This window comes from Lampris incognitus, chromosome 3 (genome assembly GCF_029633865.1).
Source record: "Lampris incognitus isolate fLamInc1 chromosome 3, fLamInc1.hap2, whole genome shotgun sequence".
In the NCBI taxonomy this organism is placed as follows: domain Eukaryota; kingdom Metazoa; phylum Chordata; class Actinopteri; order Lampriformes; family Lampridae; genus Lampris; species Lampris incognitus.
In genome coordinates, this window is record NC_079213.1 from 53142911 (window position 1) to 53159440 (window position 16530).

The window sequence follows — 16530 nt, forward strand, 5'->3', positions numbered from 1 at the left end:
AATCTATCTATGGGCCCATTCACATCAGAGCTATTATTAAGTATGTGTATGAGATGTGATGTGCCTCCCTCTAAACAGTACCCAACACATAGCCATCTCCATATCAAAGGCCAACATCCATTAGTGTGTGCATAATGCACAATGCAGCAGAGCAATGAAAATCCTAGGGCGGTGGTGTCCAACGCTGCTGCTCCTGGAGAGCAACCATTATGCCAGTTTTCACACCTAACTTCATTTAACACACCTGATTCCACTTATTAACTAGTAATCAAGACACTGATTAATTGAATCGGATGTGTTAAATTAGAGTTGGAATGAAAACCAGCAGGAGAGTAGCACTCCAGGAGCAGGGTTGGACACCACTGTCTTAGGATATGCAACTGTGAACAACTGACTTATCTGCTATATATATTGTCATATATATTGTTATTGCTGTGTCTGACTTTTATTTGAAAAACACTGGAGAGCTTAAGCTGGACACAAGGCTCTTAGCTTACTATATACAGTTAGCCTTTTCTAGTAGTGTCCAGTATGCATTAGCCTCCACATCCACAGCCTGTGTGTGTTTCTTTACCTATGCTCCTCTCCCTCCAGCAACTTCCTGTATGCATTGATCTCCATATCCAAAGCTAGCTTAACATCCAGCAACTCTTGATATTCATTTAGCTGGGCGTTCATCCTCTCTCTTAGCTCATTCATTTCCTGTTCCTTTCCCTCAATGGCTCGGCGGTGCTTATCTCTCTCTGCTGACATTATTTCCTCCAGCTCTCTTGCACGGTCTTCTGCAGATGATGCCTAACACAAATAATAATTTTAAAAAAGTTATCAGGAAAATGTAACACAAGAACACAAAAAATGAATTAAATGACAGGTTAGTGTCAGAAACATTGTTTTTGTTATATAACAACTATTGCCTTAACAGGAACAGTGAGCCACAATGCTTACAATTACTGGCCACCCACAAAAAATGCATGATATGGACTTTCGAGTTAAACTTTAGTAGCTCCAGTGTTTGTGCAACTGAGTGTTTCTGCGTCTGTGGTACCTGTTTCTGCAAAGTGTTCAGCTGATAGCCAAGGCTTTCTATTCTCATGCGAGACTCCTGTAGCTCCTCCCTTGCTACATTCACTGCCTTGTCATTCATCTCTGAAGACACTTTGGCATTTTCCAGCTGGAGGGGAAAAAGGCTGAGAATGAGGTATTGAGAGGAAGCGAGACAGACCAACAGAAGATAGACTGAGTGTCCCTTACCTTTGCCAGAAAAGTTTGCTCCAGTTCTTCCTTGTACAAAGAAACCTGTTCATCATGCTGCCTCCTCAGGTCCTGACACAACATACCGGATTAGCTTAAGTACTTCAGACAAAACTGATGTAAACTTGATTAGTGACTATGTAAGTATTACACTGTCCTGACTACTAATTATTTTCGCTAATCATGACGGTGTAATCCCAAGCCTTAACCACAGACACGTAGCATTTGTTTATTAGAAGTAGCGGCTTCTATTAATTTCCATTTATTCAACCTTTGCCATTTTCATTCACTGGTTTCAACAAATGTTAAAGGCCTAACTTTCCTATGGACACATTTACCACAAATATATAAGCAAATAGTAACATACAAAGTTTTCCGCTCAAAGGGCAACATTAGATTGTGTATCACTTCACCATAGCAAGAGCTACCCCACTGTTCTTTCTTTTTTTTCAAACATAATTTTTTGGCATGTTTTGCCTTGATTTGATAAGAGACCAAATATTGTTATACTAAGGGACAGGAGAGGTTAGTCTAGCATGCTACTTTTTAGAAGAAGTAACAGCAGCATGGTTAAGACAACAGTAAAGAATAAAAAAGCCAGTCATGTTAGGCTAACTTTTTTTATGGGATTTTGATCTTACACATATAATCCCCAGTGCAACCTTTTTCTTGTAACATTTATAATACCACTTTATTTCACTGTGTTTGTAAATGAGTGACAAAAAGCACATCTGCTGCTATGATGGGGAAAACCTAATTTCTGGAAATTCCTAAAAAGCTATTTAAGTTTGCATGCCTTGAATTGTCTCATCATGCTTACCATTTGATATGAGACACAACCATACCTGCAGAGCTTGTGCCAGTTTAAACTCGTAGTCCTGCCTAACTCCAGAATCCACTTCCACTATCCTCTGTTCCTGTCTACGCCGAGACTCACGAACCTCCTAAACAAAGAGGGAGAACGACATGGCTCAAGATCAGATTGTATATGCTTTACATGAATAAAGTACATCATAAATGATGGTGAAAAGCAGGGGAAAAAAAGCTGCATAAAAATGTAAGTAGTACACAAAATAGAAGCCCTCCAACACACAAAGGGATAAACCCTTTTTAAAAGCAGCTTTCCAAACCGTTAAGAGCTGGGACACATTTTAGGTCATCTTCTGACAGGTTATTTCAACAGCTTTTGAATGAATCCTCACACTATTGAAAGGCTGGTGCCACTAGACATTAGATAAAGTTGGTTCACATTCAAAACATTCAGAAATGTATTGAGTCTAGCTTCAGACAAGCAGAAAAATATAATCCTCACAGGAAACCAGAACAACAACACAATTTACCCATTCTGAATAAGCTGCAACTACCCCCTTGTGCTTTCCCCTTCAGAATGTCCAACTGTCTCTTCTACCTTGGTCCAACCATTGCATGACCACTACAGTGGTTGGAGGGTGAAGCCTTTTGCATCCTCTTTCAAAGCACATGGAGCCAGGTGACTACTTTTCTCAGGGGAAAATAATGTGTGCAGAGGCCCACATCATTTCCCCCCAGATTCACCCACAGCTGTACAGGTGCCCCGCAACGTGTAGCAGTTGCTAGTTGCAATGATGAGAGAACAATCAGCCAGTTCTTCTACCACCAGAAGTGCTGCCAATCACACCCCATTCGACACCTGGCCAAGCCAGAGGCGGGGAGTGGGATTCTACCCAAGAACCTCACTACAGGGACACTAGCATAGTAATACGCTGTGCCACGAGTACCCCCACAATAGATTTTTTTTAGGAACCAAAAGAGAGCAGCACAATAATTAAGGCTATAAAAGGTATAGATATTTTTTTTCAGTCCGACTTCCAGAAGACCTCTAAATCACAATCCAGACAACAGAATACACACTGTCCTATACACTGCCCCTGTACACTGTTCCTTACACACTGCTCCTATACACTGCCCTTCAGAATGGCCCTTTCACCCCGAGAGAGCCTCAAGCTGAACATCTTTAAAGTTAAAAATCATTTTGGGCATTGAAACAGTATATTACATTCCTACAGTCAATCAAAAGTTGAAAGGTGTTAAAAGGGGTTGTGTAACAGTTCAGCTTTATTGAAGTAAACTATGACTAGTAAATTTCAGTAGGGGTTGCATAATGGTAGCAAGTAGGGGTGGGATGATGCACCGATTCAAACTGATATACCAGACGTAATGCTGAAGATACACTACATCAATTCAGACAGTCAGCGTCGGTCAAGAGTCGGTCGGGAATCATGCAAGAAAAATTAACGCAGGCTCCGGTGCATCAGTAAAGCCTTATTTATATGTCTTCTAATAACTGCCATTGCTGCTCCTTTCGTGTTGTGTTTTTCTCTTGCCTGTCCTCAAACTTCTCACCCTTGGTATTGCTCACCTGTCTCTGCCTGTCACAATGTGATAAACAAACATTATTCCTCTCTACAACCAATGCTGCACCACCAAACACTTACAGATCACAGGAGTGGGCCATCTTTCATTTAACAAGACAGAAAACCTTGATAAACATGTGGTAGTGTGAAAAACAGCAGGGAAATATACAGGTAGCACAACTAATCTTGCGACCTATTGTTGGCAACGTCATGGACTTGCTGTGGGAAAGTCAGAGTGTGCATCTGCTTCCCCTACATAGTGGCAGTCTGTTTTTCTTTTAAATGAAAAGATAATGTTTTTTCAGTGTTTTCATCCCTCCCCATCCCTGTAGATTTTTTGCATTAAAAACAATATTAAACACAGGACTCAAGTCTGCTGAGTTTTGGGTGTAAGTTGAAGCTCAGTCAAACAAAGCAGTCCTCAGTAAAGTATGCAGCTAACACAGCAAACTATGTCAGCAAACATGCCTGATGTATCTGCAAACTTTCTATTTGAATTTCTTTGTCTTGCTTGCTTTGTTCGACTGTTTTCCACATCGATTCACGACTCAGGCAGAATTACAAATAACACCTCCAGGAAACAACGATATCCATAATTATAAATCAATGGCACATTAACAACCAACACGGCATTTCCATTTCACATACATAAATAGGAACATATACACTTCAGATAAGTAGAGTCTTGAGAGTTAAGACACCACACCTCTTCGAACATGCTCTTCCTGAACTCTAGCTCCTCAGTCAAGGATTGACAACGGTTCTCCAAGTCCACACGCATCAGAGTTTCGGCCTCCAGCTGGCGCTTAGCGACAGCATGGCTGTCCTCTGCCTGTGGGGTTTTCAATAAAACAAGGGATGTTTAGAGGTACAAGTTACCGTTGCAACCACTAGAAGCACCCTGTATCTGAAGAAATGGCACACATTTCATCTTAAGCAGGTTGTGGTGAGAAGATGTTAAAAAGACTGCCTTTGCCTGCAACATTTCTGAAAAATTTGAGAATAGAATTAATTGTCATTCCTATTCAGCATTCATTCCACTACCATAAAACACTTAAATCAAAACTAAACACTAGTGGCAGCCTTACAACAAACACTTCAGTATTAATGTGACTAGCTGACCATTAACGTTGTCAGGTTTTGGCAAACCTAGTGTGGGTTTCACTTAAGTCATGCAATGATTTGTCCTCATCACAAGGATAAAGTGTCTGATGACTTTTTTTGCACATGGTATTGACATCATCTTCTGCATCTGCATGCACTACTCAAACCTTAGCCAGCAGGCCTTTGAGGTCTCCCAGTTCAGCAGTCAGAGCAGCATTCTGGCTCAGAGCTGTGGAGAGAGCCGCTTCATTCTGATTCAGCTGGCCTTCCAAAGTACCAGCCCTGGAGACTGCTGCTGCCAGGTCACCATCCTTCTTCTTCAAACTGAAATGAAGTAGACAGGGCGTAGTCAGTCAGCAATGGAAGAAAGAAGAAGATATTAACAATGACAAAGCATTCTGGGGGTTGTTACAGTCTGGTTTAGGCAGCAGACCCTCCCGCCCATCTACAAAATTCATGTGGATTGCGTACTCTTTATTGACATCAGAAAACTCCAAAGAGGCACAAGTTTGAAGGTCTGAATCACCAACTGAGAAAGGCTCTGGATTTTTAACCTTTAAAAAAGAGTTAAGCAATCAACTTATTTTTCAACATGTTTGTGAAAAGTCTCATCTGCAGTATTGCCACAATATTTCACCTTTAGGTTGTACAGCGTACATCTGGCTTTGCTCTTAGTTTCGCTCATGGCCGTTCTAGTAGTTTTTAAGTAGGGATCGTTGTTTGGGACTGTTTAAATGGTTATTTTCAGTTCTTTCACATTTCACGTTTTATAGGCCTTGTTACGTTTGTTAGATTAGCAAGATGTGTTTTCCATTTTGTTTTTCAGGTAATATTTTCACTTTTTCAATTTTGCTACTCAAGTTTGACCATGTCTCTCTGAAGTTTAAATTGTTTAAAAATAGTATTATAGTTGTTAAAATGTTAATGTTGGTGTCAATCGTTTCCTAACAGACATACTAACATATGTAATGCATTACTATCTCAATTGGGTATTTATCTTGACAGAATATTGAGTTTAAACACTGGCCATCATTTTGACCGCCCATGGTGGTTTTAGGTAGGAGTGAAATCCCGGTCATCCTAGAGTTGTGTTCATTTGAATGACAGCCCGCGGGAAGAAACTGTTTTTATATCTGGTTGTTTTGGGGTACAGCACTCTGTAGTGCCTACCAGAGGGGAGGAGTTGGAACAGGTTGTGATGGGTCTACAGTGATGTTGCCTGCCCGTTTCCAGAGTCTAGAGGTGTATAAGTCCTGAATGGAGGGCAGGTTGGCGCCAATGATTTTCTCTGCAGACCTAACTTGTCTGTTGTAGTCTGTCCCTGTCCTGTTTGGTGGCCGATCCAAACCAGACAGGATGGATGTGCAGAGGACAGACTGGATGACTGCAGTCATAGGTAACTGCAAGACTAATTTTGTGCAACAAAAGACATGCAACACCAAAACAAACAAAATGAGAGTCCCTCATAGCGAGTCATAATAGTACAGCGCCATCTTCTAAATTAACTATGGCTGGTCAAATTGGTCGCACATAATTTGCGCGTCTTGTCACTATTTATGACGTGTGTTGGTCACATCATTTCCTTGGTGGAAGTTCATTGCTCTGTCCTAGATACACACTAGCGTTCTCTAGTGCAGAGAAATAGTCTAAACTTGATGTTTGATTATTGCAACATGTCTGGTTACAGACGCACCATGACTACCACCGAGGTGTTGCAGTATTTACAGGCTTTTTTTAAACTGTTCAAGAAATAGTACTTAAGTTATTAAAATGTTAATATTGGTGTCAGTTGTTTCTTAACAAATGTACCAACATATGTAATGCATTAATATTTCAATTGGGTATTTATCTTGACAGAATATAGTTTAAAAACCATACCGCCCACGGTCGTTCTAGTAGTTTTTAAGTTCCGGTCGTTGTTTGGGACGGTTGCATCAATATATATATATATATATAAAAATTTATTTCTAGTTTTTCTCTTATCCCCCCCGATTAACCCAATGGCATATGGCCGTAACTCTTGTCGAATAACTCCCCTGGCTCACGTTTCCACAGGAAGGAGATAGTCGTAACACAAGCTTCCTTCAAATTCGTGTTGGCTGCTCTCACTATTTTACACGCTGAAGCCTCGCATGGATTGCATTACCTTCAGGTTGCGAAGGAGGCGTAGGAAGAATGCTTTCGGTTGCTTGGCTGCAGGCGCCCGGATGGGCCAGAGGGGTTGCTGGAGAACGACGAGTCACCCAACACTACACCGATCTACACCCACTATCCCCCAGGTAAGGGTGGCCTAATGAATGCCTTACCCTGTGGATGCTCTGGCCATGACCGGTTACGGCGAGTCTGGGATACGAACCTCCCAACCACATGACGAGCGGATTGCAAGAACAGCGGTTTATTCCGCTCGGCCATCAGAGCGGTTCAGTTCTTTTTTCACATTTCACGGTTTGTTACGTTTGTTACAGTGAAATCCCAGTCGTTCTAGTGTTAATACCTTTGGATTATATGAGCTGTAATGACACTTTCATTTCCCTTGGGATCAATAAAGTATCTATCCATGTATCTACCCCCCTCCCAATTTAGAGAGTAACTGTTGACACGCCACATCTGAATTATTTAATCTAATATTTTTTTCTTTTCCTTTTTACTGGGAATTCAGCATCATACATTACCTGCGTGTAGCTTCATCCAGTTCAGCCTGAGCCTTGCCCAAATCTATCTGCAATCTGGCTCGTTCTCTCGCGGTCTCATCCAGAACACGCCGAGCATCCGCCAACTCAGCCTCATACAAAGCCTTTAGACCCGTTACCTTGAAAAAGGAAATGAAAGTCAGTCAACGTGGTAAGGCTCTATGAAATCCACTTTCTTTTTTCCATATTGTTTGTTTAAATTGTAGTCTCTTTCCCCATTTTATTTTGAGAACATCTGAGTAATCAACAATAAAAAACAAAAAGGAATTTTGAGATCATTTTAAACAAACTGCTTGCATAACAGTTCAAGAAATAATTGAATTAGGGTGTTTTTTTTAATCACTCCTATTGTGTTAGTTATGGTAAACTAGGGCTGGGTATCTTTCAAGATTTTCCGGTACCGATGCTGATACCAGTTTGGAATTCGATACCAGTAGCATAACAATACTTTTTCCCCAGTACCTTAAAGCGGGCTGTAATGGGCTTGTTGAAGTGGTTGATGTAACTGATGGCAGAAGGTCCCATAGTTAATGGCAGTGTTATTTACTGTCAATACCCTTCTGTAATACAAAACAAAACGTTTATATTAAGAGCTTTAATGCCATCTGGTGATTTAACATTTTCCCGAAAAATTATCCATTTTCAAACCTGAGAAAATTAGTGAAGCCATTGTGGAATGAAGTTCTTTAACTATGTTTTTGCGCAGTAGAGTATTTGCACGAAGTTCAGCCATAATTTCTGCTTGTAGCACTTTCACCTCTGTGCGGATGGTAGTGATAATTTCGTCCCGTGTTCAGCTCTGCCATTTCACCTGTTATTTGGCTAGCTAGCAGAGAGCAGTGAAGTCAGCTTTGCTGATTTGCTGTTTCCCACGCAGTTCTTATTTCTTGTGGACATTAAGAATTAGTAGTAAATTATAACAACAACGTGCGCTGTTTCAAGAATTCCTTCATTCATTAATCTTCAGCCGCCTCTCCGGGGTAGGGTCGTGGTGGCAGCAAGCTAAGTAGGGCACTCCAGACATCCCTCTCCCCAGCAACGTCTTCCAGGTCCTCCTGGGGGATCCCAAGGCGTTCCCAGGCCAGACTGGACATGTAGTCCCTCCAGTGAGTTCTGGGTCTACCACAGGGTCACCTCCCAGTTGGCATGTCTGGAAAACCTCCAAAAGAAGGCGCCCAGCAGGCATCCTAAGCAGTTGCCTGAACCACCTCAACTGGCTCCTTTCGACGCGAAGGAGCAGCGGCTCTACTCCAAGCTCCCTCTGGATGTCCGAGCTCATCACCCTATCTCTAAGGCTGAGCCCAGACACCACACGGAGGAAACTCGTTTCAGCCGCTTGTATCCGCGATCTCACCCTTTCAGTCATTACCAAAAGCTCATGACCATAGGTGAAGGTTGGAACGAAGACTGACTGGTCAATTGAGAGCTTTGCCTTCCAGCTCAGCTCCCTCTTCAACACAACGGTCCGGTACAACGTCCACATTACTGCTGAGGCGGCACCAATCTGCCTGTCAATCTCCCGCTCTATCCTACCCTGTGAGCAAGACCCCGAGATACTTGACCTCCTTCACTTGAGGCAACAACTCATCCTCAACCCGGAGGGAGCAATCCACAATTTTCCGGTAGAGAACAGTTGGCCTCAGACTTGGAGGTACTGACCCTCATCCCAGCCATTTCACACTCAGCTGCAAACCGCCCTAGTGCACGCTTGAGGTTGTGTTCTGATGAAGCCAACAAAACCACATCATCTGCCAACAGCAGAGATGCAATTCTGAGGTTCTCAAAACAGACACACTTCTCACCTTGGCTGCACCTTGAGATCCTGTCCACGAATATCACAAAGAGAATCGGAGACAAGGGACAACCTTGGCGGAGTCCATCACCCACCAAAAACGTGTTTGACCTTGTACCGAGAATGCGGACACAGCTCTCACTTTGGTTATACAAGGACTGGATGACTTATAGCAACTGCCCCGGTACCCCATACTCCCGCATCACCCCCCCACAGAGTGCACTGGGGTACACGGTCGTAAGCCTTTTCCAAGTCCACAAAACACATGTAGACTGGCTGGTCAAACTCCCATGCACCCCCCTCAGCACTTCCGCAAGGGTGAAGAGTTGGTCTGTTGTTCCACGGCCAGGACAGAATCCGCATTGTTCCTCCTGGATCCAAGGTTCGACAATCAGCCGGAGCCTCCTTTCCAGCACCCTAGAGTAGACTTTTCCAGGGAGGCTGAGCAATGTGATGCCCCGATAATTGGAGCACACCCTTTGGTCGAGAATTCAATTGCTATAGTTGTAGGAAATATATTGTAATGTTCACCGCCATTAAAAAAAAAAAACACACTTCGAACTTACAACTGAATGTTGCTTCATTCAGTACTTAAGGTTTGACTCTCATCATCCACTGGAGCACAAATTAGGAGTCATCATGACGTTGTACCACCGAGCTCACAATATCCCCACCGACACAGCGGCTGGGGAAGGGGAGAAATCCCATATTAAACAGACCCTGGTTAAGTGTGATTATCCTAACTGGGCGTTTGCCAAAGCCAGGAAGACGCCCAAACAGTGCACCAGCTGATTGAAGAGAAGAGAAGGACAACAGCTGCCTAAGCGTAAACTAGTGGTGATTCCATATGTGGCGGGAATGCCGGAAAACTTGAGACACGCATTTTCCAAACACCATGTCTCAGTTGCTTTCAAACCCCCAAAACACGCTGTGCCAGAAATTGGTCCACCCCAAGGATCAGGTACCCTGGCACAAACAGAGTACACAAACAATACAGTGTACACTGCTACATGCTGGAAGGGTTGCCGTGACTTGTACATTGGGGAAACTAAACAGACGATGGCCAAGAGGATGGCACAACACAGAAGAGCTAACACATTAGGCCAGGACTCTGCAGTCAACACCCATCTACAAGCCAGCGGCCATTCTTTCAAGGATGAGGATGTGCACATCTTTGATAGGGAGGAACACTGGTTTGAACAGGGAGTCTAAGAGGCCATGGGAAGAGGGAACAACCACTCCTAAACCGGGGGGGGGGGGGGCTTAGAGTACACCTGTTGCCATCTTACAATGCTGTGACTGCAAACATTTCCAAATCGTCTGTGAATAGTACACATGGCCATTGAAACTGTAGTTAACGGTCACGCCTATTTTCATATGAAACTGATCGTTGGTTTCAGTCGTTATGCAACTGTATTGTTTATAAAGGTGGGGATACCTGCAGTCAGTTGAGACTGAAGAGGTCACTTAGATGAGTGATGAAACGTTTCTCTCAACACATAGTGTCCAGATGAACTGATTCAACTGTCTTTGATTTTCTTACCCGAATTAGTGAGCATGCATAAAGACACCAGTAAATGGCTAGCCTGGCAAATTAAGAAACGACCCAGATAGAACCATAAATGCAATTAGGAATGAACAGGGGGAAGTAACTACAGATCCATTGGAGATTAACAATGCTTTCGTTTTGTTTTATAAGGCCCTCCATCAGTCAGACTATCCAATGAATTCAGAAAACCAGAACATTTTTGTAGATGGACTAGAAATTCCCTGTATCCCTGAAGGTACAAAACTTGAGCTAGATAAGGAATTGGATTTAGAGGATGTTTCCAACACCATTCTAAACATGAACGGTGGTAAAGCATTAGGGCTGTCAAAATTGACCAAAAATGACACTCCATTATTCCTTCTAAAAAACAACACATGCGTTCAAACCCATTTGAATATATTTTTTGCGCATTATGTCCATAAGAGGGCAAACCAATACAGCGAGACACATAACTACTTGTATGGGTACATTTATTTCAACGTAAACATGTCTTTTAAAAAGATCTACACCCACACATTAAAAAATAAACAAATAAAAGAATGTCCTTTACCGCAAAACTTCATTTAAAGACCATAGACCTCTCTCTCTCTGCGCCGTGGTCGGTGCTAGAGAGAGAAATTAGAATGCGCCGTCTCCCAGAGCGAGATGAATGATGCGTAAACTGATGTGTTATTTGATACCCTGATTTTTATACAGATTAGGTAATATTCCTACTGGTTTAAATAACCAATTTGATAGTATTTTTCCATCTTTGCTGAGCAAGAGTTTTGTGCGAAAGGAATTAAAGGTCCCAAATATAGGCCAGTTGTATTCAGTGATCGCTAACTGAAGCTTACCCTTAACTGAAGCTTACTAATGAAGCTAACTGTAGCTTACACAGCTCTCATACGACTTTTTATATACTTTAATGATCCCTGTAGGGAAATTACGCTCTGCATTTAACAAATTCTAGCTGTGTAGCTAGGAGATGTGGGCAGCTGCCGTGCAGCGCCCAGGGACCAACGCCAGTTTGTCTTGCCATGCCTTGGTCAGGGGCACAGACAGGAGTATCAACCCTAACATGCATGTCTTTTTGACTTGATTTCAAGGTTCCACAATTTTTCCATTTTCAGTGTTCGGAGTGAAAAATCACTCTCTCTGCGGCTGAGTTGGGCTGTGAACTCTGCCATCTTTACCACACGGTTGTTGAATTATTCGCTCGTTTCAGCTTGACCTAAATTTCATTTTTCACCAATGAAAGTAATGTTGTGTGACTCGTGTCCGTCATGCAGTGTATTCAGTGCAGTGGCCAAGGCCCTTGCGAGAATTCACGAGGCAGACAGTTGCGGTAGTGTGCCCCCCCCCCCCACAAACGAATATTAATTTTCACACTCGAATATTTTTTTTTTCTTCACAATTCAGTTATATATTTCAATTTGGAATATTCACCGACAGCCCTATAAAGCATCAAGACCCGATGGGCTCTCAATAGACATTTATAAATTAATTTAAAGAAAAACTAATAGCTCCAGAATCCTTCGAACAGGGTTACCTTCCCTCTTCGCTGCAAAATGCCCAGATCACTCTTATTCTAAAGCCAGGTAAACCGCCAACAGAATGTGGTTCCCACAGACCAATCTTACTTTTGAACCCTGATGCAAAGATAATTGCTAAAGCTTTGGCTATGAGACTTGAGAGGGCCTTGCAACCCATGATACATGCAGACTTGAGATGTTCATAATTAACCATTTAACCGACAATAAGAATTGACCGATTAATACTATCAGTTAAAAAAGCTTGTTGTATACTAAAAGAAAAATAGGCTATACATATTAATCAGCTCATGAGGGTATGTCGACACGTGCAACCAACCACATGTGCCTATTTCACTTTGCCCGAGCAAAATGAAGTACTGTGTGAGACCATTTCGACCAAAACGACAACAAGGTTATTTGTAAAATATGCAATGGAGTACTACAAGCACAATCCAATAGCACTTGCGAAGCCAACATCTACAAGTGTGATGGAGGACAACAAACTTAGGCCTCCAGGTTAGCAGGGAGAAGATGTGATGTGCAGCGGTCTGAGGAGATAATGCAAGAGAATCTCAGAGATTCTTGGAAATCGATGCTGTTTTCTTACTTTTTTGTTGATTGTTATTGCTTTTATTTTTTATTGAGTCATTGTGAGATAGGAAAAAAAAGATAAAGATAGAATACAATCTGATGAAACATGGACGCTTAAACATCAACCGGCAGAGAAAAGAACCAATCAAAGCATCCTACGACAACTTGGCATCAAATGAGAACTATAGGGTGCCATTGCTAAAAGAAAGATGAGCTTCTTTGGTCATTCAAGCCGAAACAAAAAATGCTCTCTCACAAGCGACATCATAGGAAGATGGAGGGTAAACGAGGACGTGGTTGCCCCAGGATGAAGTATATGGACAACTTAAAGGAATGGACAGGACACTCGATGGCTGAAATGTTCAATGCCATAAGAGACAGGGACAGATGGGGCAACATCACCAGGCAGGCAGCACGAGCAGCTAATGCCCACAAGGACGACGCTGGATGAGTGAGTGTGAGATAGTTATTGAGAATGACATACTCTGATTTGTAAAAAACTAAGTTTATTAATTAGGTTTATTAACTGAGCATTAGAGAGGGGGCAGGAAATTATGAGTAGTAACTTCCTCCTGTCCCTTTTTGAACATATAATTTTTGTTGGATTCTCCACTGAGAATTCTTCTGGTTTTATTTTCATCATTTGTTGTTTGTTTTTTTTTAAATTTATGCTTGGTCATTTTTTTTATTTGGCATGTTCGAAATAAAGACATTTGAATTTGAATGGTGGAGAAAGACATTTTGCCCATCATAGTCTGTGGCAAGGATTTTCAAGAGCTACTGGGCTATATCAAGCCTAAACACCAAATCCCATCAGGACTATTACCCAGGGATGGAAATTAGCACCCGCTACACGCCAAATGCGGGTGGATTTGCGTATTGGCGGGTGAATTTGCTCAACCTACCAGCCACGGTGGCGGGTAAAGAAAAGTAGAAATTTGTGACATACTGAATGGCGAATCTGCCTTATTTTCCCCCCTATGACCCGCCCTACTCTGCCTCTAATTGGCTAGTACTTGTTGCCATCGTTGGTTAGCCAATCAGAGGCAGAGTATAGGGACGCTTGTCTTGCGAGTCTGCTAATTCACACAGACACTTTCGAGGACGAGGAGAGAGCCAGAAAACACAATGTGGCGTTACATCGCAGGGGTTAAGAGGTCTGCAGAGAAAACATCCCAGGAGGAGACAGGTTAAAGAGGCGAAGACGAAACGAAAACGTTTTTTTAATGAGAAGTGGAGAATAACTGACAACGGAGACAGAGAGTCCCGTGATTGGTTAGTTTACGAGGAGACAAGCCAGACAATGTTCTGTTGGGTATGTCGTCAACACGCTTCAGATGCCAACAAGAAAGCTAACAGTTTCATCATTGGGACTAAAAAACCTAAAATTGGAAGCCATAAAAGACGATGAATCATCCAAATGCCACATCCATGTAATAAAGATAGTACAGGGAAAATCGACCCCACAGGATACCGCTGCCATGAACACGTCCCAGTTGGAGAAGATGAGCCTACTGTTTAGAAATGCCCACGCAATCGCCAAAAAAGGAAGGCCATTTACAGATTACGTGTGGCAATGCAAGTAAATCGTAATTTTTTAGAAATCTATTCACTAACGTTAGATTAAGTGTTGAATTAAGGTCAGAATATAGCTGTCATGTAATGTCATTAGCTAGCTAACGTTACGTGTAGTTAGCAAGTAAATCGTCATTTACTAACGTTAGATTAAGTGTTGAATTAAGACCCATACTGACACAATTCCTTCTACTTGTTACAGTCTTGGTTTACGTAATAATAAAGGGAATTTTGGTGGCACTGATACACTGGTTATTTTTTGACAAATATGTTAAATGTTTTAAAGGTAGTGTACACAATTTTGAAAACCATAGAAGAGTAAACTAGATTTTGAAAATAGTATTTTAAGAGTTTAAATATTTAAAATAGCCTATTGCTTGAATATTGTGGATCTTGTTTTATTATTTTTCACATGCAGTTACACACTGCCGGTTAAAACAAGAAAGTGGCTGGTAAAAAAATTGAGTGGCTGGTAGATTTTGGAATCCACCAGCCACAGTGGCAGGTGGACAAAAAAGTTAATTTCCACCCCTGCCATTACCTGTCAAATTGAAGCCCGTTTTGCAGAGAAAAAACGAGAGCTTAAAATGCAACTTGCTAGCACTAAATTTGTGGCTCTTACGAACGACTGCTGGACGGTGCTCACAACGTAGAGCTATGTGACAGTTACATGCCACGATATCGATAAGGCCGGCAGGTTAAATCAGCCATTCTATTAACACAAAGTACGCCAGGCAGACACACGGCTAACATCCTCACAGCTAAACTAATTGATGTGGTGGAGACTTACTGAGAAAGTGTCTGCATGTGTCCACAACACCACCAGGGAAACACCATGATGTTGCTCCTGGGAGACGACTACAACGCCTCTCAACAAGCGAATGACCCAGAGACAGAGGTGGACACATATGACAGACAAGCCCCCCTCAGTGGATACGAATCCTCGTCTTGTGGAAAGCTAATCAGACGCGCTTCTTGAGGCTGGCCACTCTAGCGAGGCGCCATCTCTGCATTCCTGGGACATCTGTACCATGCGAGCGGATATTCTCCGTCACGGGTCTCACAGTAAACAGTGTGCTCTAGAATAACCCAACAGCATGCTGACATGTTGCTATTTCTGAATAAAAACCAGTAGAAAAGCTGTTCGCTATGCTGAGGACTGACGTAGGCCTTTTGTTTATCGGTTGGCTGTTTATGATAATTAATTAGCTAGAGGACTGAATGTACGTTTTTGTTTTGTTAATCTGTTTAAACAGAAAGTCTGGCTACTAGCTCTTTATCCTAGTAAGTTATGAAATATTTTTCTACACGGAAGATTTATGATTATACAGCGCACTTGGAGCCGGAGGATTCAGTGTGTTTTTGCTTTGTTAATCTGTTTTTGTTCTTTTTTTTTTTGGAAAAGATTTATTTCTGATTTTCACCCAATTTAGTGGCCAATTGCTCCCTATTCTAGCTCAAACACCCACCCTCGTACTGCATGCGTTCGCCAACTGCATCTCTCCGGCCGGCAGTCTTGAAGGAGACGCCTCGCCACTTTCGTGACGAGGCGAATCCAGGCCGAACCACTGCTTTTTCCCCACACACACAGAGACGCATTTATGTGACGAACACAAGCCGACTCCGCCCCCTCCCGAAGACAGTGTTGCCAATTATTGCTGCTTCATGGAATCCGGCCATAGTCGGATCTGACGAGACCAAGGCGCAAACCCTGGTCCCCAGTGGGCAACTGCATCGACAAAAAGCCGATGCTTAGACCGCTTTACCACAGTGGACCCTTTAAACTGTTTTTGTTCTTTAGAAAGTCTGGCTACTATTTGGAATTTACATTTTTCATGTAGGCCTGTTGGTCTATTTTATTCCGTCTTTTTTATTTTGTTAATAGCAGCGCTGCAGGTGTGTGAGGATGTGACGATGTTCTCATGTTCTGTTGTTGTTTATGCTGCTATTTGCACAAGTAAAAATAAACTCCTTCATATGAAAAATGAAAACGTAGCAAATTATTGTAAAGGAGAATTAGGTTTCTTGTGCGTTTAAGCCCAGTCTGTAAATATCCATTACCATTTAAAAC

At 42.3% G+C, this 16530-nt stretch overlaps 1 protein-coding gene across 1 annotated transcript in view; it reads right to left on the reverse strand.

The window, feature by feature from the left end:
- The window catches only part of lmnb2 (lamin B2), a 46580-nt gene that overhangs the window by 12959 nt on the left and 17091 nt on the right, over positions 1–16530 (reverse strand). The window contains exons 2-8 of the mRNA XM_056278068.1: positions 7421–7557; positions 4916–5072; positions 4351–4476; positions 2097–2195; positions 1252–1323; positions 1046–1171; positions 575–795 (exon numbers count right to left, since the gene is read on the reverse strand). Coding sequence (XP_056134043.1) covers positions 575–795; positions 1046–1171; positions 1252–1323; positions 2097–2195; positions 4351–4476; positions 4916–5072; positions 7421–7557 — 938 coding nt within the window. The remainder of the gene's footprint in view (positions 1–574; positions 796–1045; positions 1172–1251; positions 1324–2096; positions 2196–4350; positions 4477–4915; positions 5073–7420; positions 7558–16530) is intronic.